Source organism: Mobula hypostoma, chromosome 4 (genome assembly GCF_963921235.1).
Source record: "Mobula hypostoma chromosome 4, sMobHyp1.1, whole genome shotgun sequence".
Taxonomy (NCBI): Eukaryota; Metazoa; Chordata; class Chondrichthyes; order Myliobatiformes; family Myliobatidae; genus Mobula; species Mobula hypostoma.
This window is the reverse complement of record NC_086100.1, coordinates 84,521,451-84,547,681: the sequence shown is the minus strand read 5'-3', so window position 1 is coordinate 84,547,681 and position 26,231 is coordinate 84,521,451. Positions and strand designations below refer to the sequence as shown.

The 26,231-nt window shown below is 39.4% G+C and overlaps 1 protein-coding gene across 1 annotated transcript in view; it reads right to left on the bottom strand.

Moving 5' to 3' along the window:
- The window catches only part of LOC134345965 (uncharacterized), a 130,200-nt gene that overhangs the window by 80,701 nt on the left and 23,268 nt on the right, over positions 1 to 26,231 (bottom strand). Inside the window, exons 7-15 of the mRNA XM_063047309.1 lie at positions 24,511 to 24,683; positions 22,294 to 22,471; positions 19,801 to 19,937; positions 15,328 to 15,424; positions 14,769 to 14,813; positions 13,243 to 13,407; positions 8,851 to 9,004; positions 7,277 to 7,341; positions 4,801 to 4,985 (exon numbers count right to left, since the gene is read on the bottom strand). Of these exons, the coding sequence (XP_062903379.1) occupies positions 4,801 to 4,985; positions 7,277 to 7,341; positions 8,851 to 9,004; positions 13,243 to 13,407; positions 14,769 to 14,813; positions 15,328 to 15,424; positions 19,801 to 19,937; positions 22,294 to 22,471; positions 24,511 to 24,683 (1,199 nt within the window). The remainder of the gene's footprint in view (positions 1 to 4,800; positions 4,986 to 7,276; positions 7,342 to 8,850; positions 9,005 to 13,242; positions 13,408 to 14,768; positions 14,814 to 15,327; positions 15,425 to 19,800; positions 19,938 to 22,293; positions 22,472 to 24,510; positions 24,684 to 26,231) is intronic.

The window sequence follows — 26,231 nt, the reverse complement described above, 5'->3', positions numbered from 1 at the left end:
TGGATACTTTGTGCATCTTTAGTCGCCTTTTAGAGGAGAGATGCAGCAGGGGCTGCCAATCTGATTCTTGGATGATGGAGCTGCCTTACAGGGGAAGTCTGAGCAAATTGGGTCTAAACTTTAGGTTTAAGGCAACAAGATAAGATCTAATTGAAATAAATAAGATTCCGAAGGATAAATGATGCAAGGGTATCAGTTGGAGTCTAGAATTAGGGGCATAATTTTAGACTAAGACTGGCCAAGTGCTGGGAGAGATTCAGAGAGTTATACAGCACAGAAGCAGCCTCACCAGCCCAACTGGTCAATGCCGACGAAGAAGCCTATCTAAGCTAGTCCCATTTGTCATTATTTGCCCATAACCTCTTAACCCTTTCTAATATAAGTACCTCTCCAACTGCCTTCTAGAAATTATTATTGTACCTGCCTCAACCACTTCCTCTGACAGCTCATTCCACAAAGATACCTCCCTTTGTGTAAAAATCGATGACCCTCAAATTCCTATTAGATCTTTCCCCTCTTACCTTAAACTAATGCCTTTTATTTTTGATTCCCAAATCTGGAAAAAAATACTGATTGCCTTCACCCTACCTATGCCCTTTGTGATTCTACACAACTCCATAAGATCACCTCTCAGACTCCAATGCACTAAGGAATAAAATTCTAGACTGTCCAATCTCTCCCTATATCTAAGTCCAGACAACATCCTTTTTTGTACTTTTTTGTACTTTTTCCATCTTTCCTATAGCAGGACTGCCAAAAGCTAACATGATACACCAAGTGCAGCCCCACCACTGTTCTGTACAGCTATATCATGACCTCCCAAATTTTATACTTAATGCTCTGATTTATGAAGGTCACCCATGCGAGAAGTCTTCTTCACCAGCTGTAATCTCACTTTCAGTGAACCACGTACTTGTACTCCAAGGTCCCTCTGTTCTACAACACTCCACAGGGCCCTGCTCTCCACTGTGGAAATCTTATCGGGATTTGACTTGCCAAAATGAAACACCCTGCACCTAACCAAATTAAATTCCATTTCTTATTCTTCAACCCACTTACTCAGCTGATTAAGATCTCACCATGTAAATTTTATTGAACATCTTCATTGCCCACTGTATCACTTATATTAGTATCATCAAGTCAAGTCAAGTCACTTTTTATTGTCATTTTGACCATAACTGCTGATACAGTACACAGTAAAAATGAGACAACGTTTTTCAGGACCAAGGTGCTACATGAAACAATACAAAAACTACACTGAACTACATAAAACAACACAAAAACTACGCTAGACTACAGACCTATCCAGGACTGCATAAAGTGCAGACAACAGTGAAGGTATTACTGTAAATAATAAACAAGACAATAGGCATAGTAGAGGGCAGCAGGTTGGTGTCAGTCCAGGCTCTGGGTATTGAGGAGACTGATGGCTTGGGGAAGAAACTGTTACCTAGTCTGGTCGTGAGAGCCTAAATGCTTTGGTGCCTTTTGCCAGATGGCCGGAGGGAGAAGAGAAAACTTTCTCAAGTCATTGATATAGATGACAAACAACAATAAGACTAACACTGCATCACGAGGTACACCACTAGTCATGGACCTCCAATCCAAGAAACAACCTTCCACCATCACCCTCTGCCTTCTAACATCAAGCCAATTATGTATCCAATTAGCCAGCTCTCCTTGGATTCTATGCTCTCTAACCTTCCTGAGAAGTCTACAAAGTGGAACGTTATCAAAAGCCTTACTGGAGGCCATATAAAACCATGTCTGCTGTCCTGCCTCATTAACTTGCTTGGTCATATTATCAAAAAAACTCAGTCAAGTGTATAAGACATGATCTTCCATAAACAAAGCCATACTGACTATCCCCAATCAACCCCTGTCCTTCCAGATGCCTGTCTATCTTACCCCTCAGAATCCTCTCCAGTAACTTACCTACCACAGATGCTAAACTTGCTGGTCTATAGTTTCAAGGTTTTGCTTTGCCAACCTTCTTAAATAAAGGTACTACATTTGCTGCTCTCCAGTCTACCAGCACCTCACCTGTGGTGAATGATAATGGAAATATCTCTGCCAGGTCTCCTGCAATTCCTTCTCCAGCCTTCTCTAGTGTTCTTGGATATACATGGTCAGGCCTCGGAGATTTTTCTACCTTTATACCTATGAAGATATTCAGTGCCTCCTTTGCTGTAATGCCAACTCCAAGACCTCCCCATTTAGTTTTCCTAAATTAAAGGCTTCATGTCTTTCTCCACAGTAAAAACAGAGGGAAAATGCTCATTAAGTATGGCAGGCATTACATAGGGGTTGTGATTCAAATTGGCATTATCCAATCTGAAGAGTCATGGATGTTGAGCAATAGGTACATCTAGAGCTAAGGCACTTTGATTGCTGGCATACGGGAGCATCAAGAGCTTTGGAGATCAGGGAGAAACTGTTGAGCTATGATATCGGTGAAAGGCGCAACAAGTTTGAGAGGCTGTGGAGCTTGTCTACTATTATTTCTTGTGTTTTTATGAAAGAGTTATGTTTCATTGAAATAGATCAAGTTCAGGATGAAATAAAACACATTCAATTTGGCACACAATCAGAGTTAAGAAATATTTTAAGGATAAGGAAAGAAAATAGAATAAATTACATTAAAAGAATAAAGTGTTTAAATTGATTTAAAAAAGGGGAAGAAATTTTAAGAAACTGATATTTAGCTGAAAGGTAATTAAGAAAAATGGGTGTAAACATAGCATTTTTTAAATTTGACAGGAGAAAATAAAGAACAGAATATCAAAAAGGAATAAAATAAAAACTGGTGGAATGAGATGGCAAACCAGATGATGGGATCACTTCCATCTAGCCACATAGCTGGACAGTTTAGAATCATTCAAAAGAGCAAATTGGGGAAGTAGAGTAATTTGATAACAGTAAGATTTATATCCAAAACATGCACAGAAAAGGTCATATTTACAAATTATTAATAATAAATATAAATATGAATTTTGTGCTTTCAGGTATATACAATTCTTTAATGAAAGAAACCTAACTGGTTCTTAAGAAAGCACTAGATGAAATCTGGTCACCAAAGTTATTGTAAATTCACCAAAGGAATACTGTGTTGGGCAGGCTAGGAACGTGAAGTTCCTCCTTGTACCTGATAATTGAATATATGGCAGGGTAAAGGGACATCAAACTAGTGCAATTGAAATTTTCTCTGCGCATCCCAATGCAGAGTAAACACTATTTTTAATGGGCTTTCATTCAACAATCTTGGAGGACTTAGCTTACCAGGCATTATAAAAGGGTTCTCATTCAAAATTGTGGGCTTAATGAGTATGATCTCAACATAAGGGATAGGACACGAGGTTAGCATTTGACACTCCTCTTTTCACAGTGAGTATTTACCTATGCCTGTGTATGCGACGGAGCCCATTTCCATTCATGCGGACTAAGGTGTGCTATCCTCAATTACACTTGGAATTATAAATGTTAGATACATATGACTGGAAAACCATTCTGAACATTCAAATTACATAGTAAGTAAATGTTAGCTGTTCAGTATATGAGGGGTGATTGATAAGTTCGTGGCCTAAGGTAGAAGGAATCAATTTTAGAAAACTAGCACATTTATTTTTCCTACATTTACACACTTAGTCCAGCGGTCGTGGAGCATACAGATCTCTTCTTTGCAGAAGTCGCCATCTTGGACCTCCAGTAGGGGTCCACAGCAGAGGTGATTGATAAGTTTGTGGCCTGAGGTAGAAGGAGATGAGTTATTAACTTCAAACTTTCTGCATTTTCACTCAAAAAATTGAACTTCACGTGCATGTAACGAGAGCTGTATAACTCATCTCCTTCTACCTTAGGCTACAAACTTATCAATCACCCCTGCTGTGGACCACCAAGATGCTCTCGTTACACACACGTGCAGTTCAACTCTTTGAGTGAAAATGCAGAAAGTTTGAAGTTAATAACTCATCTCCTTCTACCTTAGGCCACAAACTTATCAATCACCCCTGCTGTGGACCGCTTCTATGAAGAAGGGATCTGTATGCTACATGACCGCTGGACTAAGTGTGTACATGTAGGAGGGGACTATGTTGAAAAATAAATGTGCTAGGTTTTCTAAAATTGAATCCTTCTACCTTAGGCCACAAACTTATCAATCACCACTTATAAGTTTCAATTATCATGTCTGAGCACTCTCTGAAGAGAAAGGAAAATGTTCATGAATGTGTTTCAACGGTAATTGGTTTATATAATAAAAGACAACTGCTGTGATTCATTAGTTGCCATAAGACTTAATAACACATTAGCAGAAATGGTGCTTTCCAATTTGTAGAGAAGTGTGAGCAATGATCTGACCTGGGTCCAAGACTAGCTATTGTTTTCATAAATAAATGGATTTATAAGGATTAAGTAGAAAAGCAAGCATACTATTCTGAAAAGGTGGATTTTAAATTCACAGTGCAATATTGCAAATGTGTACACAAGAAACTGCAGAAAGCACACATCCATAGTTTTGTTAAGATGAACTCTTTTTAACATGTTCTAGAACAGAATACAAGGGCATAGATTTGATCATATGAGCTGAACAATTCAACTAAATTGCATTTTTAGCAAATGGTGAGCTGGATTTTCAATGCTCAGATGTTAAGTTCTAGAAAGGAATACCAAATCAGAGTTCAATGGATACCTTTTTGGTTGACCCATAATTCATTGTTAGGAAGAATCAGTTTGTAGCTTGGTACAATTCACCCGTGAAAACCTTCTGCTCCATGTAGACAAGGAGGAAATATTTACACTTACCTGCTCTTCTTTCAGAAGTCGGACAACTTCTTTCCTTTTCTCCAATCGAGTCACAACAGCATGCGCTGGGACTTTAGCCAAGTGGCACTTCTTGTACTGATTGACGTTGACCACAGTATTATTTGTGCACAGCAGGAAATAATTGGAAGAAAGTAGTTTCTTATTCCAATCAAGTAGTCCATTCCCTAAGTAAGAAAACAATTCCATCAAATATCATCGCTACATTTTCTAATAGAAATAAAACCAAAAGACATTTTGGTTGAAAAGGATGGTGGCACAAAATGCTACTTTAATCAAGCAAACTAACTTCATCAACCATGATGAAATACTTCAGGAGGTTGGTCATGACTAGACTGAACTCCTGCCTCAGCAAGGACCTGGAACCATTGCAATTTGCCTGTCACCACAGTAGGTCAACAACAGATGCAATCTCAAAGGCTCTTCACATGGCTTTAGACCACCTGGACAACACAAACACCTATGTCAGGATGCTGTTCATCGACTATAGCTCAGCATTTAATACCATCATTCCCACAATCCTGATTGAGAAGCTGCAGAACCTGAGCCTCTGTACCTCCTTCTGCAATTGGATTCTCGACTTCCTAACTGAAAGACCACAATCTGTGTGGATTGGTGATAACATATTCTCCTCGCTGATGATCAACACTGGTGCACCTCAGGGGTGTGTGCTTAGCTCACTACTCTACTCTCTGTATACACATGACTGTGTGGCTAGGCATAGCTCAAATACCATCTATAAATTTGCTCATGATACAACTGTTGTTGGTATAATCTTGGGTGGAGACAAGAGGGTGTACAGGAGTCAGATATGCCAACTAGTGGAGTGGTGCTGCAGCAAAAACCTGGCACTCGACATCGGTAAGATGAAACAGTTGATTGCAGATTTCAGGAAGGGTAAGATGAAGGAACACATACCAATTCTCATAGAGGGATCAGAAGTAGAGAGAGTGAGCAGTTTCAAGTTGCTGGCTGTCAAGATCTCTGAGGATCTAAACTGATCCTAACATATCTATGTAGTTATAAAGAAGGCAAGACAGTGGCTATACTTCATTAGGAGTTTGAAGAGATAAGGTATGTCAACAAATACACTCAAAAGCTTCTATAGATGTACTGTGGAGAGCATTCTGACACGCTGCATCGCTGTCTCGTATGAGGGGACTACTGCACAGGACCGAAAGAAGCTGCAGAGGGTTGTAAATCTAGTCAGCTCCATCTTGGGCACTAACCAACATAGTACCCAGGATATCTTCAGGGAGCAGTGTCTCAGAAAGGCAGCGTCCATTATTAAAGACCTCCAGCACCCAGGGCATGCCCTTTTCTCACTGTTACCATCAGGTAGGAAGTACAGAAGCCTGAAGGCACACACTCAGTGATTCAAGAACAGCTTCTTCCCCTCTGCCATCCGATTCCTAAATGGACATTGAACCCTTGGACACTACCTCACTTTTTTTAATATACAGTATTTCTGTTTTTTGCACATTTCTTAATCTATTCACTATATGTATACTGTAATTGATTTACTTATTCATTTATTATTATTTGTTTTTTTTTCTCTTCTAGATTATGTATTGCATTGAACTGTTGCTGCTAAGTTAACAAATTTCACGCCACATGACAGTGATGATAAACCTGATTCTGATTCTGATTCCAGGCAATTGTTCTCAAGCATGGTAGGAACACAAGGAAGTAGCAAGGCACCTTTCTTGTTCATTAAAGCAACTAGGACTGATTAAGTATCTATGATTTAACAGCTGTCAAAAACTGTATGGTTCTCAACCATTCAAAAAACTTTCATGACCACCTAGCTATCACTAAGGATTTTAGTTTTATAGCCATGAGCAGTACAACGTATCCTTCCTGAGTGAGGTACAGATGTGAATAATGAAGCCAGCATAATTTGACATAATAATATTCAGCAGCACAATCTAATGTAATTGTGTATCTTCTGTTCTTCCTCCAAATGGGAATCTTTAGAAAATTACAGTGGTCATTATGGAATAGGCTTTGAAATTTTAAATCTCAGGTAGAGGTGGGTTATATGACAGATTCTGGTAGTGCAAAAAATGTATTAAAAATGAGACTGAACATATTGCATCAAAGTTTGCTAATGATAGAATAAGGCAGTAACATGAAGACTATATAGAAAATGTGTAAGGGATTTAACTTACTTAATACGGAAAAAACGTTAACAAAGGGTTGCAATATTTAGGATCTGTGCATCACTGGAAAGGCCAACATTCATTTCCCATTCCTAATTGCCATTGTTGGGTTATTTAAGAATCAGCCATGTTAGTGGTCACCGTGACTTGCCTTTAAAAATTCCATAAGTTAAATTTAAATTTCAGAAGTGTCATGGTGGGATTTGAACTCAGGCCCCTGGATTGCTACTCCAGGATTCGCAGTTACTAATCCCACTATTTTGTTATGTTCATGTTGCACATGAAGTCACACGTACCATCAGTATTCTCCAGCACAGTTGTATGTTTAACAAAAGCAACATCACCTGCCTCCACAAGGCACCTGAAAGAGATTTAAACAAATAATTAATATATATGGACATACTGTGAATCTGTTGGATATGATTATTAGGTGGTAAGGGAGTCTGAGTTAAATATGTTGTCTGGAGTAGAAGCTTGTAAGTAAACAAAGTCAAAATTCAAAGTATGCACAGGTGCGATGAAGAATTTATCTGCTGCAGCATCAGGGGCAGATAGCATCAGATAAGCAGCATTCACAAGATAAACAACTTTTGCAAATTGTTAATAGACATTATTCTCAAAAATTATAGCCAAGAAAGAACACAATTTGAACAAAAACAATGCAAAATGATCAAAGCATATCGCTGAACTGTAGTCATTAGTGTCTAGCCTAGCGTGAATATTGTTTAAGTGTTCTGATTTGCAAATAAATAATTCCCTCTTTTGATATACCACAATTTATCTACAAAGAAAAGAGCTTTCTTAATATTTTCCATGCCCACTTCTGAAGGCATTGACTGTCAATGGCTATGGATTGACAATCAACACTAGCAGAAGCAGGTAGAAAAAAACTGGAGAGGGAAAATACAAAATGATTCCTGTGTCCTTTCCATTTTTGTAAGCCAATCTATCTGACTGGTCCAATTGAAACCGTGATCAATGGTGAACTCTCGGGATGTATTGGTGGGGATCTTGGTGATGTTAATTCCATTAAATGCCAAGTGTAAGTGCTAATACCCTTTCTTTGTTCAAGATGGCCATTGCTTGGCAAGTCGATGTTACGAACGTTACTCGCCACATATCATTTCATGTCCAAACATTGTCAAGATCTTGCTGCTTGCAGGCATGAATTTCTGCCATTGCTGAAGATTTGCAAATGTAGTTCAGTATTGTGCAATTATCAGCAAACATTCCCACTCTAACTACACAATGGAAGGAAAGTCATTGATGAAGTAGATGAAGAAAAATGGTTGAGCCTAGGGCACTGTCACGAGGACCTCTTATTCTGAAATCACAGGACTGAGATTATCAATCTCCAATAACTATAACTGCATGAGGTGTAACTCCAGCCATTGGAGTCTTCCTTCAGTGTACCCACTGATTTCAGATTAACAAGTGTCCTTGATGACACACTTAGTAAAATGTTGCCATGATGTCAAGGTTTGCCACTCACACTGCACTTCCGAAAATCTGCAGATGCTGGAAATCCGAGCAACCCACACAAAATGCTGGAGGAACTCAGCAGGCCAGGCAGCATCTATGGAAAAGAGAAAACTGTCAACGTTTCCAGCCGAGACCCTTCATCAGGACCTGATGAAAGGTGTTGCCTGAAACGTCAAATGTTTATTCTTTTCCATAGATGCTGCCTGGCCTACCAAGGTTCTCCAGCATTTTGTGCGTATTGTTCCAAAATTCAGCTCTTTGGTCCCTAATTGAGTTAAAACTATGAGCATGTTTGATAACTACGAAGGAAATTTAAGTAACAGAATAATTGACGATTGTTAATTTTAACACAACTGCATATCAAATAGGTGAAAATTTAGTACTATACCTGAAGGCTCCACTGTAGCTGAAGTAGCGCTCATTGCTGTTAGCAGCACATTTATTTTCCTTATCTAATTCGTCTTTCAAACCGATACACAGGGAACACAGTCTGGGATTAATCTTAGCTGCCCCTGGAGCACAGCTTGCACTGAAATATGAAGCTTTGGTCAAAAAGAAAATGGGTTAATTTTCCCAGTCAATAAAATGGTTTTAAAACTATTAATTTGCCTATCACTGACAATCCTATTTGTGTACTTTGCTGTTAATAAGCAGTTGCATTCAGCTGAGAGGGAAAGCAATCTGAAGTTCTTATTTTTAGTGGATTTCACAAAGAGGGGAGCCCAATTCCAGTTGGAAACACAATTTGGAGAGGAATGCAAACCAACCAGCTTGAAACAAAATTTCACCTCCCTACTGCAATAGTGCCAAGGGCTTCTTGAGGAATCTAACAAGACGCATGCACGGAAAGGCTGGTGAGCATACACCCGTTGAAAGTTCACATGGCTTCCTTACTGGATCCTTTTGGGCCATGGTGTAGCAACATGTCATTCTGAGCTCCAACACCTGAAAGCTGAGCACCTTTGCTTAGTCCACAACAAGCAGGGTTTCCCAGTGGTCAACCATTTTAATTCCACTTCTCATTCACATTCTGACATGCTGGTCCATGGCCTCCTTTGCTGCCACAATGATGTCTCTCTCAGGCTGGAGGAGCAACACCTCATGTTCGGCTGCGTAGACTCTAACCTGGTGGCATGGACATTGATTTCTCTAACTTCCAGTAATTTCTCTAACTTTCGATAATTTCTCCTCCATTCTCCTTCTGTTTTCCCATTCCCTATTCTGGCTGCCGTCTTACCCCTTCTCTTCTCCTCACCTGCCGATCACCTCCCACTAATGCCCCTCCTCCTTCCCTCTCCTTTCCTATCAGATTTCTTCGTCAGCCCTTTATCTTTTCAACCTATCACCTCCCAGCTTCTCACTTCATCCCTCCCCTTCCCACCCACCTACCTACTTTCCCCCTCACCTGGCTTCACCTATCAGCTTCTAGATTGTACTCCTTCCTCTCTCCATTCTTATTCTGGCTTCTTGCCCCTTACTTTCCAGTCCTAATGTAGGTTCTTGGCCCAAAATGTCAACTCTTTATTCCCCTCCTGACCTGCTGAGTTCCTCCAGCTTTGTGTGTGTGTGTGTGTGTGTGTGTTTGTGTGTGTGTGTGGACTCTGGATTTTCAGCATCTGCAGAATCTCATGTGTTTATGGATAGTTTCATTGTTTCCTTTTCTCCAAGAGAAAATCACTCAATATAATCAGGTAAAGACTGCATGCCTGGCTGGAAAATGATTCTGCTCCTACTGTGGAATAATGATCTCAAGAATCTCGACCCAAAGCATTCTGCTCAGGAGCAATAGAGTCATCAAAACATACAGCAGAAAAACAGTCCCTTCAGCCCAACTTGTCAATGCTGACCAAGATGCCCAGCAATGCCAGTCCTATTTGCCTGTAAATCCCTTCCTATCCATTGTACCAGTCCACGTGTCTTCTAAATGATGTTCACCTGTCTTTTACCGCTTCCTTTGGCAAGCAATCTTTTCTGATGAATTTTAATATTTTTAAAACTAACCGTCATCTGAAACATAATCTTGAAAGTAATTTGTCGGCAAATGATATCAACTTCTAATATTGCTGATTGGTCTATAAGGTCACATGGGTATTGTTGCCCAATCTGATCTTAACACTTGATCATACCAATACCAAGAGCAAATCCTTTTCAGGGTAAAAGTTCCAACTTTTGATTTCAGTCATCATGTAAGATTTCATAACTCCAATAATTTTCTAATCAAGGCATTTATAGATACTCTTCTATAGGTTTGCTAAATACAGGGTCACTACAGGAAAAAAGTGTCAGGGTTGTATGTGGTGACATGTATGTACTCTGATAAGAAATTTTACTTTAAACTTTGAACTTCCTAGCTCCTTTCTAGGGGTGTGCCTATGCCCCAGAACCTAGCATTTGCTACGTGCTGCATTCATCTTCCAATATCAGTACATAGCTGACTATACTAGTGTGCTCAAGGCTAAGGGTTGAGCAGCATACCAAATGAATCAAATTATAGATATGGCATGTATTGAAACAAGTGTTGGAAAAAATATCAAATCAGGCAGCTAGATTGTAAGTTTCAAGGTAGGCAGAGTAGCTGATAATATTACTAAATTTGTGAACCTTCTTCAACTTCATGTTGTCAACCAAAGCACATCATTCTGTGTCTAAACTCAGAATGTAATGTTAATTTCCAAACATTGAATACTCAGCACTATCTCATTGTCTAAAAAACAATTGATGGTAAGGCATTTGACAAATACCCACAAGGCAGATTGATGAAGAAGGTAGAATCCCTTGTGTTACCTGGGCAAGTGACAAGTTAGTTTAAAAGTTAGCTTCGATAGAGAAAGCAACAGGTATTGGTTAATGTGAGATTCAAAGACTGGAGGGTGGGATGCCATGACGTGTTGAGCATTTATTGCTTTCCCCATGCTTGTAGTTGTATCAATGTACATATTTTTGATTTAAATGTAGGGATGGCAATTAAGAAGTTTGGTATGGTTGCATGGTAGCAATTAGTATGGTTAGTAGTGAGCAAAAATGTTCTGTATTGAAGATATCAATGGATTAGTTAGGTGAGCATAAAATAGAATTCAATTTAAAGTGTGAGGTAAAGCATTATGGGAAGGAAATCTAGGGAAGGGTTTGCTTGATAAACGGAGGATACAAAGTGTAAAGAAATCGAGGAAACCTGGAGTATATGTTCTTTGCCCTGAAGATGAGTCAAAACAGGTGGATGGAGTTATTCTGAAATGCATAGAAGATGTCTGCTACTTATAGTCAAAGCATAAGTACAAGGACACAGGATTTATTCCCGAACTGTGTACATTAGAGCATGGCCAGAGTTCTCTATGTAGTTCTGTTCAGTTCATAGCACTTGCTGGCATCAGAATACTATAGTTATGAGGACAGATTGCAAGAAAGACTGTTTTCTTTAAGGTAGGTGAAACTGGAGGGGCATAAAGTTACAAGAGGCCTAGATGGCGTGAACACACAGGACCATAGCAGAGAGGACAAAAGCTAGGAAATAGCATAGATTTAAAGCAACTGTTAGAAAGGGATTTGAGAGGAAAGAAAAACATAATGAACAATGGGTTATCTAGAAATCATTGACTGAAAGGGTGGTGGAGGTAGAAATGTCCCTTTTTGAAGAACTGAACATGCTAGTCTGGAGTTTGGAATTTAAGGCCCTCCATTAGTCTGGGTCAGCCATGAATGTTACATCCTAGCTGTCTGCATTGAAGTCAATACACAATCCAGCACACAAGCCAGGGTAGTATGATATGGAAAGCAAGCTGTTGCCCATGCAGCAGACTCCCCCTCTCCACGCAGCTGATGAATCCAAAGGATCGGCAGAGATTGATACAGTTTGGCACCAGAGACATTGTTGAAGTTGCCAGTTAACATTCAGCTGAACGTAGGAACTCCAGATTCGGATTTTTCCTGGAGCTTTTACTCCCAAAGCTTACCCCGTAAGTAGGTACAGCCACAAGGCAGTGGCTGTTTGACAACAGAGTTTTCCTTCTCCTAGATGAGCTGGCAAGCCCCATCCGCCCGCAATGAGGCACGAGTAACCCAGCTTTGCCCATTCACCTGTGAATAGAAATGGTTCTGCCGGGCTTAGTAGCTAAGCCACAAGGGAAAGCTAGGAGGTGACTTGGTTGTCAGAGGCTTTTTGAGACACAGGCCAATGGAAGCATTTAATAGGTAGTGGGAGCTTATCACCACTGCGTCCCCACTCCGACAACATTAAGGTCAGCAATTACATTATGATCAAACAGCTTCTATGGTCTCAGTAGTTGGTATGACTCATCCTTCATGAAATCTCTAGCATGGAACTCTCAGTGTAGTTCTACACAGGATTGAAGTCCTTCATCCTGTATACAAACCCTAAGTTTGCTTAGTAGAAGAGATGTCTACCACCAGTGAAATAAACTGTTCTTCTACTAGCTATGGCCTGGCAAGTCCAGAATCACATCTATGACAAGGAGACCTGTGGCTTGGTGTTTTGAGGTTGTAAAGAAGGATGAATGAAATGGTGACAGTTGGAAACAGACATGAAGCAGAAGTTTTTAGAAGCATTAGAAACAAAAACAATGTTCAAAAGTTGAAAGGACAGAGTGTGCAAGAAGCACATAGAAGTGAAAAATAAATAAGAACCAGAAAGTACCATCAATGGACAAGAAAGCAAGTGGCAGGAAGAAGATTTATTTATTATGCCCTGCAATATTAGAAAAAAAACATTATTTCAATCGATCTAAAGTTTTCCAAGGGAGAAAAAGAATTGAATCATACTTACAATTATAAATGTCACAGGCTTTGATTTTTCCCTCTTTAACCAAGGTTCCTATGGGAACGTTCCACCCTGCAGTGCGGCCAATAGCTGTGTGACAGGACTTTTTCCCCTTCAGTTTGGCCCAGGTCAGGCTTTGATCTTTCACAACAGCCACAGCATAGTAAGAGGCTATTAGAAGATTAATAATTTGTATTAGTCTCAACAAGAAACAAATATACATATTTAAAGTAGAGCAATGTGTCAGCTTTGTGGGCAAGGCACTGGAATTGGATTTGGATTGTTCCAGCAAAGAGCAGAACGAGTATTGATGTGCTGGACAATTTTCTTCTGTGGTGTTAACTTTTGTGGCATATATATAGGAAATATAGTGCATCTGATTCAATTGTGAGCATGATATTGCAAATAACATTTGCATATTTTCAGAACATGAGTGTATTGGTTTGTACCAAGAACATCTTCTTCTAAAACCCATCACCCCTTCCTGGGGCAAAGGCCACCAACAGGAGCTCACTGGAGTCCTCAGTCCTCTGCCAGTCTTTCACGTTGTCTCCAAATGTAGCCCATCTTCTTGCTGTATCCTTTCTCTCTCAAGAATGAGGTCTTTAGAGCTTCTGCTGGTGACTCTGTAGCACTGGTTATTTATAGGATGGGGTGCTAGCTCTAAATCCAACCCTCTACCTTTTGCAGCTGGGCTTGAAACCACCCAAGGCAGATTTGGACCAAGAACATGTTTTGGAAGAATTTAGACAAGTGGAAGGCAGCAGTTTGACTGGTTTCTGTACTGAGGGAGGCAGAGAAGAGTGCTGTAGGAATGATCTATGATTGTACTGAGGTTTGGGGAGGAAGGTGATGGGTTTAGATCAATGTGTATACCTGGGTCAAGAGTTGGGTGTTTGTGGGGTAAAGGAATGGTCATAGTTTATGATGAGTTCATAAAGATAGAGTAATTGTAGAAGGCCAAAGATGACAGATGGTAATCAGGATTGTATCAGCAAGACTTGGGACTCCACTCCAGTACAAACCTGGAGCTCTGTTGGCTGAGAGGATGAAAGGAGGCTCAAGGTGGATGAGGTCTAGTGTATCGGTAGGTCAAGAAGTTGGGTCTTGGCCTTCAGAGGACTGCGAGTAAGACCAGGGGTTTTATACAGAGTAGTATGTATGGTGCAGTATGTAAGGTAGGACTAATCGGGTCAAAGGTAAGTGTGAGATTTTAAGGTAGCAACGAAACTTGGTACAGTAACGAATGAACTCTTCTCGAGCTTCCAGCCAGGAACAGGTATTGATTTAACTGACGTTTCAATGACTAACTCTGCCATCTTCAACAGGGATGATTCCTGATCCCTGATGCCTGCTCTCTCATTCAATAAGATCATTACTGATCATTTTCCTCAGTAACGCTGTCCTGCTCTATATCTGTAGACATTGATGTCCTTAATAGATGGCAGAGTAGCATTTTTTCAATGCTGACCAAACCCAGTCTCTATGAAAATGAATGAGAAGTGCCAGGGAAGTAAATGTTTAATACTTACGTGGATTTCCTGCAGTTGCCACATTTCTGCATGGGGCGTGATTTTCTGTTAGAAGGAAAGAAGTAGTGTAATTTTAAATGATTGACAAATAATGGCCTGGAACACATAAACGTTCATATATACATTTGCCGGTTATGAAGAGGGGTCTGAGACCCAAAGCATTAAATATTTTTCTTTGTACATACGGTAGGCTGTAGGAGAACTAACATAACTTTGTGCCAATTCTATGAATATCTAACATTTACAGCACCTAATCAACAACAGACAATAAGGGAATGAAGTTCTTTAGCAGGTAGAGGTCCCTATAGAAGGTTTTAGACAACTGTGCCTAGGCTCACAATAACATGACACATGAAAATCCTTTCATGAAGATTATCCGTCCAAAGCAGTAACATCCTTGCAAAAGTTTCTCCTTTTTGAAACTAGGTTTTCAAAGAAAATGAGCTTGGATTGTGTAAACTGAGGATTAGAGATCCTCCATACAAGGAGTCAAATCATGCCACAAGTTATTTGAGCCCGGGAGAAGTTAATAATTTAAAATTTCATGCAGAAAACTTACTTTTGTCGTAGTACTCTGCCATAACTGCAACAAGACCACACTTTTCTGCAAGGTAAATCTGGCCACCATCAAGGGTCACTGCATCAGCACTGCCAAACTGCAACCAAAGGGATACTTAGTTTGTCTGCAGGTCTTTCTTTCTCCTCTCTCTCCTTTACTTACTGACCTTCTCTTCATTCAATCTCCCTATCTCTCCCTCTCTCTCTCTAAACACTACCTCCCACCTCCATCCACACACCACCCTCCTCCCCTCCCTCCCAGACCATAAACTTCCATATTTGTACTTGGTACATAAAGCCAGTCATTCATTATAGACAGTATTGAGAAAGTCCAGCTATGTCCCTCATGTATTAATGCTCTGTCACTGACCACCAATAACAAATTTTTTGGATTTGCCAAGTGGCCTGCTGATTTTAGTTATCAGTTTTTGGGACTTCTATAAGCTCTCCAAAGAAGAGATTGTTCAGGAGCACATGACTTTTATATAAGATACAAAAAGTAATTGAACAAGTTAAGGTTAGATATTGTCTTGGAGATCATATCTGTACCATAACTAAAACTGATATCAGATTGGAAGAAGTACTGTACTTTGTTAAAACTTTAGAACGGGAATACAGATAATGGGGCTGGAATGGGAAGGATGTTAAAAGACCAACACACACTGATTTTTTAAAAATACATACAGTGAATTCTGGTTAAATTGGGCCATCAGTTAATCGGGGCAGCTGCTTATTTGGGAAAATTCTTAAAGAACAAAAAAAATCGAGAAAATAGCTCGGATTCCATTCGTTAATTAGGACACTATATTGCTTAATTGGGACAGGAGACTGCTGTTAAATGATTTCCAACTCGTAGCAGTTGCTTGAACTTGTGTGGCCATTAGGCACTATGCCGAGCTTAGAGTGAACTATTTTTAAACACTGTTAGCTATCCCTTACCAGAGGTACTACCCCTCCCTGGAAACCCCATACAGGGATGAATTCCTCTAGCGATAGCTATCAGTACTCTAGTAGTATTGGTAGTGATCTAATTTGTTCTGTATTTCAATTAAATACATAATTTGTATTCATTTAAACAGTAGTTTGTCTTTTTTATACTTTTTTTAACTATTTCCATAAAGGTTTGGCTAATTGTGCTTAATTGTACTGGTCAAATTACCAAAATGTACTGATCTAGATGTGTCCCTATTAACCAGAATCCACTGTACGTTGTAGGAATTAGAGAATAATTTAAAAAATTATATCACTGAACAGAACACCAACTTAAATAAATGGAAGCAATGCAAACAATGTAGAGTTAAACAAGGAATAAAAGTGGGAAAGTTAAAAAAAAGGCAGATGCTGGAAAACTGGAATAAAAGCTGAAAATATTGGAAGTAGTAAATTTGGCTGTGTCTGTGGGCAGAGAACTTCGGGAGATGATTTCAGAAATGCAATAATCACATTTAAAATAAAGAAGAGGTGTTAGATAAATTAGATTGTTACATTTTATAACAAGCGAGGAAAGATTTATCAGAGGCAATATAACACATATTTAGAATCTTGTTATGTACACAGGAGGATTAGTAGTGACTAATGTACACATCCATTTAAGAAGGAACTCAGAAGATACTCAAATTAGTATTAACCCATCGATTAGTACCGGTGATGGGAAAGATCATCTGAGTCTGGGAAAATTAAAAGAAAGCAAACATAAAAACAATTCATTATGATATGCAGAAGAAAAAACTACTGCCTGACCAACATCACTGATTTATGTATAGTTGTAGAGAGAGTCGGCAATGGTTATATAGTAAATGTAATCAATCTACGATTCCAAAACATTCTTATAAGGGTCTCATTGACCCATGTATGAGGTCAGAGCATCGGAAATCTAGCAGAATATCTGTCCAGTGATTAAAGAACAAGAAGAGATGTAAAGGGAAATCTAGCAGAATATCTGTCCAGTGATTAAAGAACAAGAAGAGATGTAAAGGGAAACCATTCAGAAAGACAAACGGAGAATCAAGTAATACAAGGAGCTTTACTGAGAAAATAATACCAAACTGCAGATGCTAGAAATCTAAAATTAAAATTCTAGAAATGCTCAGCACATCGGCTGATTTCTCATTCCATTTCCAGTATTTACTGGGGGTACCCAAAGAAATCACAGGAGATAAATAAAATGAGAAAATAATTAGCTAAGTAAAAGGAGGATGTGAGATGACGTGATAGAGCTGTGTAAGATGATAAGAGGCACAGATAGAGCCAAAAGCCAGTGCTTTTTTCTCTCCAGAGTGGAAATAGCTAATACAAGAGAGCATAATTTTTAGGTGATTGGAGAAAAGTATAGGGGGTACTATGAGTCAGAGGCAGAATTTTTAAATGGAGAGTGGTAAGTGTGAGGAATGCAATGCTAGAGGTGATGGCAGAGATGGATACTTTACAATATTTAAGGGACTCCTAGACAGACAATTGGATTTTAGAAAAATGGAGGGTACGATCATGCTGGGAAATTGATGTTGTGTCAGGGTGATAGACTGCAAGCATGCATGTATTTTCAGAAAGAACTAAAGGTTTGCCTTAGAAACTGTAGGTGACAAAGTTGATGCATTAATCATTAAAAACTCTGTTAAAGGAGCAAATCAAGAAGCCCCAAAAGTGGGAAGTAATATGGAAAGATTAAACCAATGAAATTTATGAGAGATCATTTTGAAGGAATTTGAAATCCTGTGAAGAAAGGAAACCCTGTGGACATTGCTTACAGAGGCTGTATGAAAATTTAAGTCATGCAATCAGCTATGTCAAGAAAACTTAAAAAGACAAGACTTGTATCAGGGATATCACAAAGGACAGCACTACTGATCTAATGCTTTAATTGTAGGGAGAAATATCATCTTCAAGGTGGAGTAAAGAAAGATGCCATTCTGGGGATGGTGTTGCCTCAGCTCAGTTAACAAACAGAATTTTAAACCTTTCCCAAGCACTTTCCCCACCCAATAAGGGAATTAAATTCTAAACTTCTGTATCTACACTGAGATCACACAAAGAAGTTGTGCAGTTCTTTGCCCGCTCTTTTCCTGCAGTTGGAACACTACCCTAATTGAATTGTTTCTGTCTTTTAACTTTCAAAATGCATTGATTGTTAGCTGTAGATCTTGTAAATAAATTCAATTAATTTCAAATGTTAGTTTTATGTTTTTCATCATATTTGCCCCCTGACTTGTGGCTAATTTGCATAATTTACTTCAAATTTCTACAGCGTTTTTATTTCTATTGTTTGGGTAATTAATGCATTCTAGTGAGAGATATACTATTTCTTTAGATAGACTCTGCTGTGTTTAGGTATAATAATTTGATCATTCTCCTTGGCAGTTACGTAAAATGAGCAAGAAGTTTCTTATGAGTCTTGAAAAATGCAAGCTGAATGATGATGAGCTGTGCACTTTACTACATCTCTTACTGAGAGTGTGCGTATCTTTGGCAAAGGTCTTGTAAACGAACTTAACTCAGAGAAGGAAGTTAGTGTCGGAGATTGGTCTGCCATACTGCAACCTATTGGGAAGCCAGCAAAAGTCTACCTAAAGCTTGCTTCAAGTATTTTTTAAGTTCTTATTTTTCATTTGATTTGTTTCCCCTTTTTGGATTCCTCAAATAAAATATGATTGTTAATACTTCAAACATTAATCATAGATAGTGGAAGTTGGGCAAACAAAGAAGGGAGAAAGAAATAGAAATATTTACAGTATTAAACATTACGTGCTGGAACTTATGGATATTAATGCTTAACAGATTAGTGGAGCCTCTGCAGAATTCTATCTAAACTTTTCAAAATCCAACAGGTTCCAGAGAGTAGAGCAATAGTCCAACCTTTACTAGTCATTAAAACCTTGCAATTCCAGAAAAAATAATGAATAAATTGTTATTATTTTAAATAGAGATTCAGCTGCTCCATTTAAACTCTTATGATTAACTTGGAACTGTCTTAATGGGGCAATAAAGAGGTAAGTTGTTCTGTACTTCTGGAGAACATGGGGAAAATGGAAAAATGTTCTGATTCAGGTGGACTGAGGACTTGCTGGACTTTATTCCTTGGAGCATAGGAGATTGAGCTGATTGTACAGAACTGTATAAAATCATGAGGGGCATAGATAGGGCCGATGCACAATCTTTTTCCCCAGGGTTGGGAAATCAAGAACTAGAGGCTTAAGATGGGAGGGATGAAGATTTAATAGGAACATCAGGGTAAATGTTTTTACACAGCGGGTAGAACGTATATGGAATGTGTTGCCAGAGAAAGTAATTGGGACAGGTAAAATAACAACTTCCAAAAGACAGTTGGACAGTACATGAATAAGAAAAGTTTAGAAGGATATGAGCCAAATGTGGGCAAGTTGGACTAGGTTGGACCTGTTTCCGTGATGTATAACTCTATAAATCTAATTGGTCATTTAAATAAATGTTGCAAATGCTTTGTAGGACTTTGCTCCATTACCATGATTTGTTTGATGCAGTGCTCAGCATTGGCACCTGACACACAGTCAACTGCTGAAGCCCAGTTATCACATTTGCTTTTCTCCGCTTCGCCAATGGTACACCAGCGTAATTTGACACCATCTGAAACACTGGTCTCTGTAATACAAACAATTGATAAGGCCATCGATCTTTTTCAGTAAACTATAATACAGCTACATTATGAACAGACAGGTATTAACGCTGGGACCTCTGGTGCTGGGGTGAGGTAGTGGAGATAAGGTCCCACTACTCACCCAATGGTGAATCATCTCAAATAGCCTCTGACAACCAAGTCCAGCTTCTGGCCTTCATGTGCGGCTTAGCTACTAAGCCCGGTGGAACCAGTTCTACTGACAGGAGAAGGGGCAAAGGCAGGTTACAGGTCTCTGCTACTCTTTTGGATTCATCAGCTGCTTGGAGAAGGGTAGCCTGCTCTTGGGCAACAGTTTGCTCTCCACATCGTACTGCCCTGGCTTGCGTATCAACTGACTGCCACAAAGAAGACAGCCAGGATGCAACACCCATGGTAAACCTTGAGAAACGGAGAGCCTCAAGGTTGGTGTTTGTAACTTTGTAGATGACACAAAGATTGTTGGAACTTGGACAGTAATAATAGGTTGTCAAAGGGTACAGGGGACTATATGTAAATTTCAGATGCAAGTATAAAAATGGAGTTTAATCTGGGGAAATGTGAGGTAATGAGAAAGTGGAAATTATACAATTAATGCCCGGATCTCTAACAGAATAGAGGTATACAGGGATCTTCGGTGCAAGTCAATAGCCCCATGAAAGTGGGCACACTGTTATATAGAATGGTAAAGAATGCTTATGGCATTCTTGCCTTCACTGTTGGGCATCAAATATCAGTCAAGAAGGTTATACTGGATCTAATAAAACATTAGGTAGACTGCAATTAGAGTACTGTGTGCAGTCCTGGTTGCCCCATTACGGGAAGGATGCTGAAGCTTTGGAAAGTATACAGAAGAGGTTTACCAGGATGCTACCTGAACCAGAAGGAGAGGTTGGACAAACTTGGGTTGTTTTCTCTGAGGCATCAGAGGCTGAGTCGAGAGCTGATAGATGTTTATAAAATAATGAAGGGCATAGATTGGATAGACAATCTATCTTCTTCCCCAGGGTAGAAATCTCAAGCACCAGAAGACATTCACTTAAGCTGAGACAGGGAAAGTTTAAAGGAGATGCATATTTGTTTTTTACGTGGAGAGTGGCAAGTGCCTGGAATGGCCACCAGGGACAATGGCAGTTGCATATATGATAGAGGCATTTAGACAGATACATTAGTATGCAGGGAATGGTGGGATATCAAAGGTTACAGGGAGGAGGGCCAGGAACTGGGGTTGAGGAGGGATAGGAAAAAAGGATCAGCCATGATTGAATGGCAGAGCAGATTCAATGGGCCAGATGCCCTAATTCTGCTCCTGTGTTTTATGGTCTTGTAGTTCATTTGCAGGCAGAAGAGATTTTGTTTAATTTGGCATTGTGTTCAATACAGACACTGTGGTCTGAAGGCCCTGTTTCTGTGCTGTATTATTCTATGTTCTAAGGATGCAAGTTAGCAAACTCAGAAGTTCAAGAATCAAAAGGCATAACAAAGCAACAAGAACTACATTTCCTCCCAAAGACCCTAGTGGTAAAGGCCATTGTAAAAATAGTTACACAGTGTAGAAGATCCCCTGAATACAGAAAGTGAACCAGTGATGATGCACACAGTAAAATGACATTAGCACATGGGTATGTCAAAAATCAGATCCTCATCTTTAACCATTGGAATGAAAATCATCTTACCCACTGAACACCCTGAAATCACCCCAAGGATAAACCTCTTCAAGCCTTACATTAAGAAGATAAATTATGAGGCTGTTGAATTAATTGTTTCCAGTATAATCTTTCAGAGAGATGTATTGAGGGGAGATAGTGGATGAAAGCTTCATACTAATTTGTACTCCAGGGAGCGCGAAGCACAGAATCAAATATCGCTGTGATGATTTACGCTCTAGTATCAATTGTTTGGCGACAATAAAGTAAAGTAAATTAGTTAAAGGGGCTTAATAGGTACCCAGACGTGATCGCAGGTGTCACCCTAATCTAGTGTATTCAGCTAGGAGTAATTTCTAACCATTACTTGCATTACAGAATTAGATTACCAGTGGATTTCCTTTCAATCGTAGAGGTAACCTTTGTTCAATAAATATATGCATTACTCTTCTCCTTGTATCTTGTTTACTGCATGTTGCCAAGGTATGACCTAACTTCATTCATCAGACAACCAACATCCACTGCAGCATACAAGGCACTGGAGGAATTCAGCAGGTCAGGCAGATTCAACGGAGGAAAATGGGCCTTCTTAGACTTTCCCCCCGCCTTCTTATACTTTGTACATCACCTCCTTCCTTCCAGTCAGATAAAGGATCATGACCAAAGTACTTTAACTTCTCAACAGATTGTATCCTACCTCTCCTCATGGCCTTTAGAGCAGATACATAATTCGGGCCGAGATAATGTAGGTAGTCCATTCCATCAGGGAGGCGAACCAGTTTTTCTACTGAGTCTTTAAACATCAGATTCTTCTGATTATACTTTGTTGACTGGAAGAGCTTAAAACCTGCAGTACTAGTTTCCCCATACTTTTCCTATAAAACAAAATATTTAGAAACTCAGTGCTATTTTTATAAATTCCGAGCTGTTACCTTTTATGATAAAAGCATCACTTTCAGGAAAACTCTGTTAACACAGATCACTCAAGTCAGTAACACTTCAGTAGTGCAAACTGTACTATTGGATGTCGTTCCAATTGATACCCCAAAATATCTCCAATTCTAGCAACACACATCAAAGTTTCCTCATGCTTGCGATATCTCCAATTCTCTTATTTTTCAGAATGGTGTAATAAATTTCCAAATTTAAAGGGAGGATAGTTACTGGGTTTCTGGTGTGTTAAAAAGCATGGTAACTAGAATCTGGTGAACTAACAACAATACTGGACGACACCACAACTGTCTCGATGCTGTACACCACAAGTCATTGCCCAACAAAACAAACAGGTGTTGGACACAAACAACAGGAATTCTGCAGATGCTGGAAATTCAAGCAACACACATCAAAGTTGCTGGTGAACGCAGCAGGCCAGGCAGCATCTCTAGGAAGAGGTACAGTCAACATTTCAGGCCGAGACCCTTCGTCAGGACGAAGGGTCTCGGCCTAAAAGGTCGACTGCACCTCTTCCTAGAGAAACAGGTGTTGGAGCCAACTTCCATGCCCCTGGTTGGAACGCATATTGGACCAAAGAAGGATTATGCTGCTCAGAGGAAGTGTAAATGTGACAAAAGTAGTGATCTGACTACTTTTGTAATCAACATATCTGAGAAAGCTTCTGATATATTAATTAGGAAATTACTTGTGAAATGTGGCTTGGTTTTAAGCTGGGAGAGAGTTCAAGTAGCTTCAGTAAAGTTGCAAGCATTCAGCTTTTGTGAGTATAAAGAACCAGAATCTACTCTACATGCATTAAGGTTATTGCATGAACTTTAAGTGAAAGACAAAAAGCTGCTTGTAAAAATAGGTACAAAGATCAAAGCCCAGCTGGACGAATGGAAGGCTGATAGGAAAGGAGTCTATGGAGATACAAAGACAGAGGATTCATCAGATGATATTGAGGATGTGGAAACAAAGAGGAGTGATCAAATCATGAAGGAAGCAGTAGAAGGATTAATAAGAGAATGCTCCAGAGAACCAAATGGACCTTCCCAAAATTAAGATGCACAGACTAGAAGGAGAAAAAGGAGGGAAGAGATGGAGAGAAAGAATGTGAACGAGAAGAAGAATGGTATGAAAGAGAGGAGGAACATGAGAAAGAAGAAGAAACTGATTGAAGTAGATCCCGTGAGAGAAAAGGAGAAGAAAGGTGCCCAGAGCTGTCAGAACCAGTTCCTGCAGTCTCAGAGTCAACTGCTACAAACACCACGGAGGAGGCTCCAGAACCTGAGATTGTTTCACAGCCACAAGTCTCACCAGAGAAGCAGAGTGATCTCCTTGTCAGGAAAGTCATTATACCACAAGAATAAGAAAACCTCCACAGTGATTAACTCTTTAGGCCTGAATGCAACAATTTAAATTTACTATGCTGTGGATGTCATTATATAGTAGTTGTATATTAAACTGCGTATATTATTGAGATGCAATCTGTATTGAGCTGGAGTTTATAGCTAAGCAGGGAGGAGTGCTATTTGAGTAATCTTGTATATATGTTGGTTGATTAAGAATTCTTGTTTAAATAATTAATTGTGGGTTATACAATATGTATAACCCACATTAATTGGATACGTCATCATGCTACCAGGTGATTCGTGCTAAAAGCAAACTCTAAGTTACTCCCATATTTTTGATCTCAGTGTCTTCTTTGAATTGGTGTAATGTTTTGAAGTTACAAAACTTAACAGACCTGAGTATTGACACTGCAAGCTAAAAGGAATGCCAGGGGTACAACTACACACTGGTGTCATGCCAGTACCAAAGCATCCAACAAAAGGCTTTTCATGGCACAGACCTTAACTGGTGTGTGCATATCTGGTGTTGTGTGTTAGATAGACCCCATTTGGAAGCTGCAGCCTTGGGGTTAAATCACTACAGATGTTCACTGTAGTGATTTAACCCCAAGGTGCATTTCATGTACCTGAGCTCTTGAGAGGAAATTCCAGATCTGGTTATTCTTGGCATCATCATCTGGATGACTTCTCACCACTACTGCATGGGCAGGGACTCTTGCCCAGTTACACTTCTTGTAGTCATCAATGTTCTTTCTGGTACCATCCTTACAAAGAAGTCTGTAATCATTCTTCAGATCAGCTACAAAATATCATACAGAAACATTTTTACAGAAAAGGTTTTTGTACTCCCAACCCCTTCACCCAGTCCCAGTTTATATAATAAAGGTTATGTGCTGAGCGATTTTGAGCATATGGTCATAATGTTAACAATTCCATGGAATGTACTTCAAAGATTAAAAAATTACAGAAGTAACAGTACTGGTAGGCCCTTTGGCACACTTAAGGTGGAGAAACCACAGAGAAGGAGCTGCAGGACAAATGGAGATATGACAAGATATGGCTAATTTTACTGGATAAGGAATTGTGGAAGAAAATTATAACGTTAAGATGAATTTTGAAATTAAATGTTGTTGTCGAGCTTGACTAACTGGATATTGCTCAAGACCTGGATCACGAGGGTGATGGGATAAGAGGCAGACGCTGCCCTGTTTGTGCGACCTAACAGTAGCCAGACATAGATCATGCCAGTGATGAGGTATCGTTAACCTTTTTCCGAGATTGTCTAGCAAGTAGCAAATAGAGGAACTAACTGTACACATGTATCTATGATTTTGTGCATTGTGTGGAATATTAGTAAACTTGCAAATACCTAACAAATGCTTTGGAAATCGCTGACAAGGTATGTTTAGCTGTTGGCTATTGCCCAAAATTCACTGTATAAATCTGAGATGTAATCTGACATTGTCAGAGTCGTAAGACAACAGGTTCCTGTGATCACGTAATGAAAGTTTAACCGTATACCGAGGTCTGTGTCTTTATTTATTTAGAGCTACAGCACAGAACAGGCCCTGCTGGCCCAACGAGCCACACTGCCCAGTAACCCACCTATTTAACCTTAGCATAATCACGGAACAATTTACGATGACCAATTAACCTACTAACTGGTACTAATTGGACCATGGGAGGAAACCAAAGCATATTTCTGTTCCTTAACAGAGTAAAGTCTCTCCTAGTGATTGGCGATGAGATTCTTTTACGGTAAATCAGATTAGCTTCTTCTACAGGAGTCCAAACTGGTGACCAAGTGGAGAATTAGGACTAAACTGATAGTACTGACAGGATAGTACTTTGAAAGTATGGTGATGATATAATTTCTAAATTATGACACATGTCTAAACTGGATATCTCATACAAAAAATAATCTCTCATTTTATATATACACACACACACACACACACACACACACACACACACACACACACACACGCACGCACACCCCCCCCCCCGTTAAAAATATAATCAACGTAAATTTAGCCTTAGTATATGCATTGGGATCTGCCTTACTGTTTTTCAACTAAACGCTACTGGTAGTTGAAGAGAAAAACTTCATCAATACGTCTAACTAAGATTCCATGGAAAGATGAGGCACATTGTACAATCCCTATTCGGTTCACAAGGTCACAGATCCGGCACAGATTCAGATCAAGGATTTCAAGCAAAATCTTTTGATGAAAGCATTCAAGTCACATAAAACATTGCTATGTAAAAAGCATACTTTTAAAAATTTTGAAAAGTAATTATGTAAATGTTATTTTGGATATTTGAAATTACTGCTAGAAAAAAATGA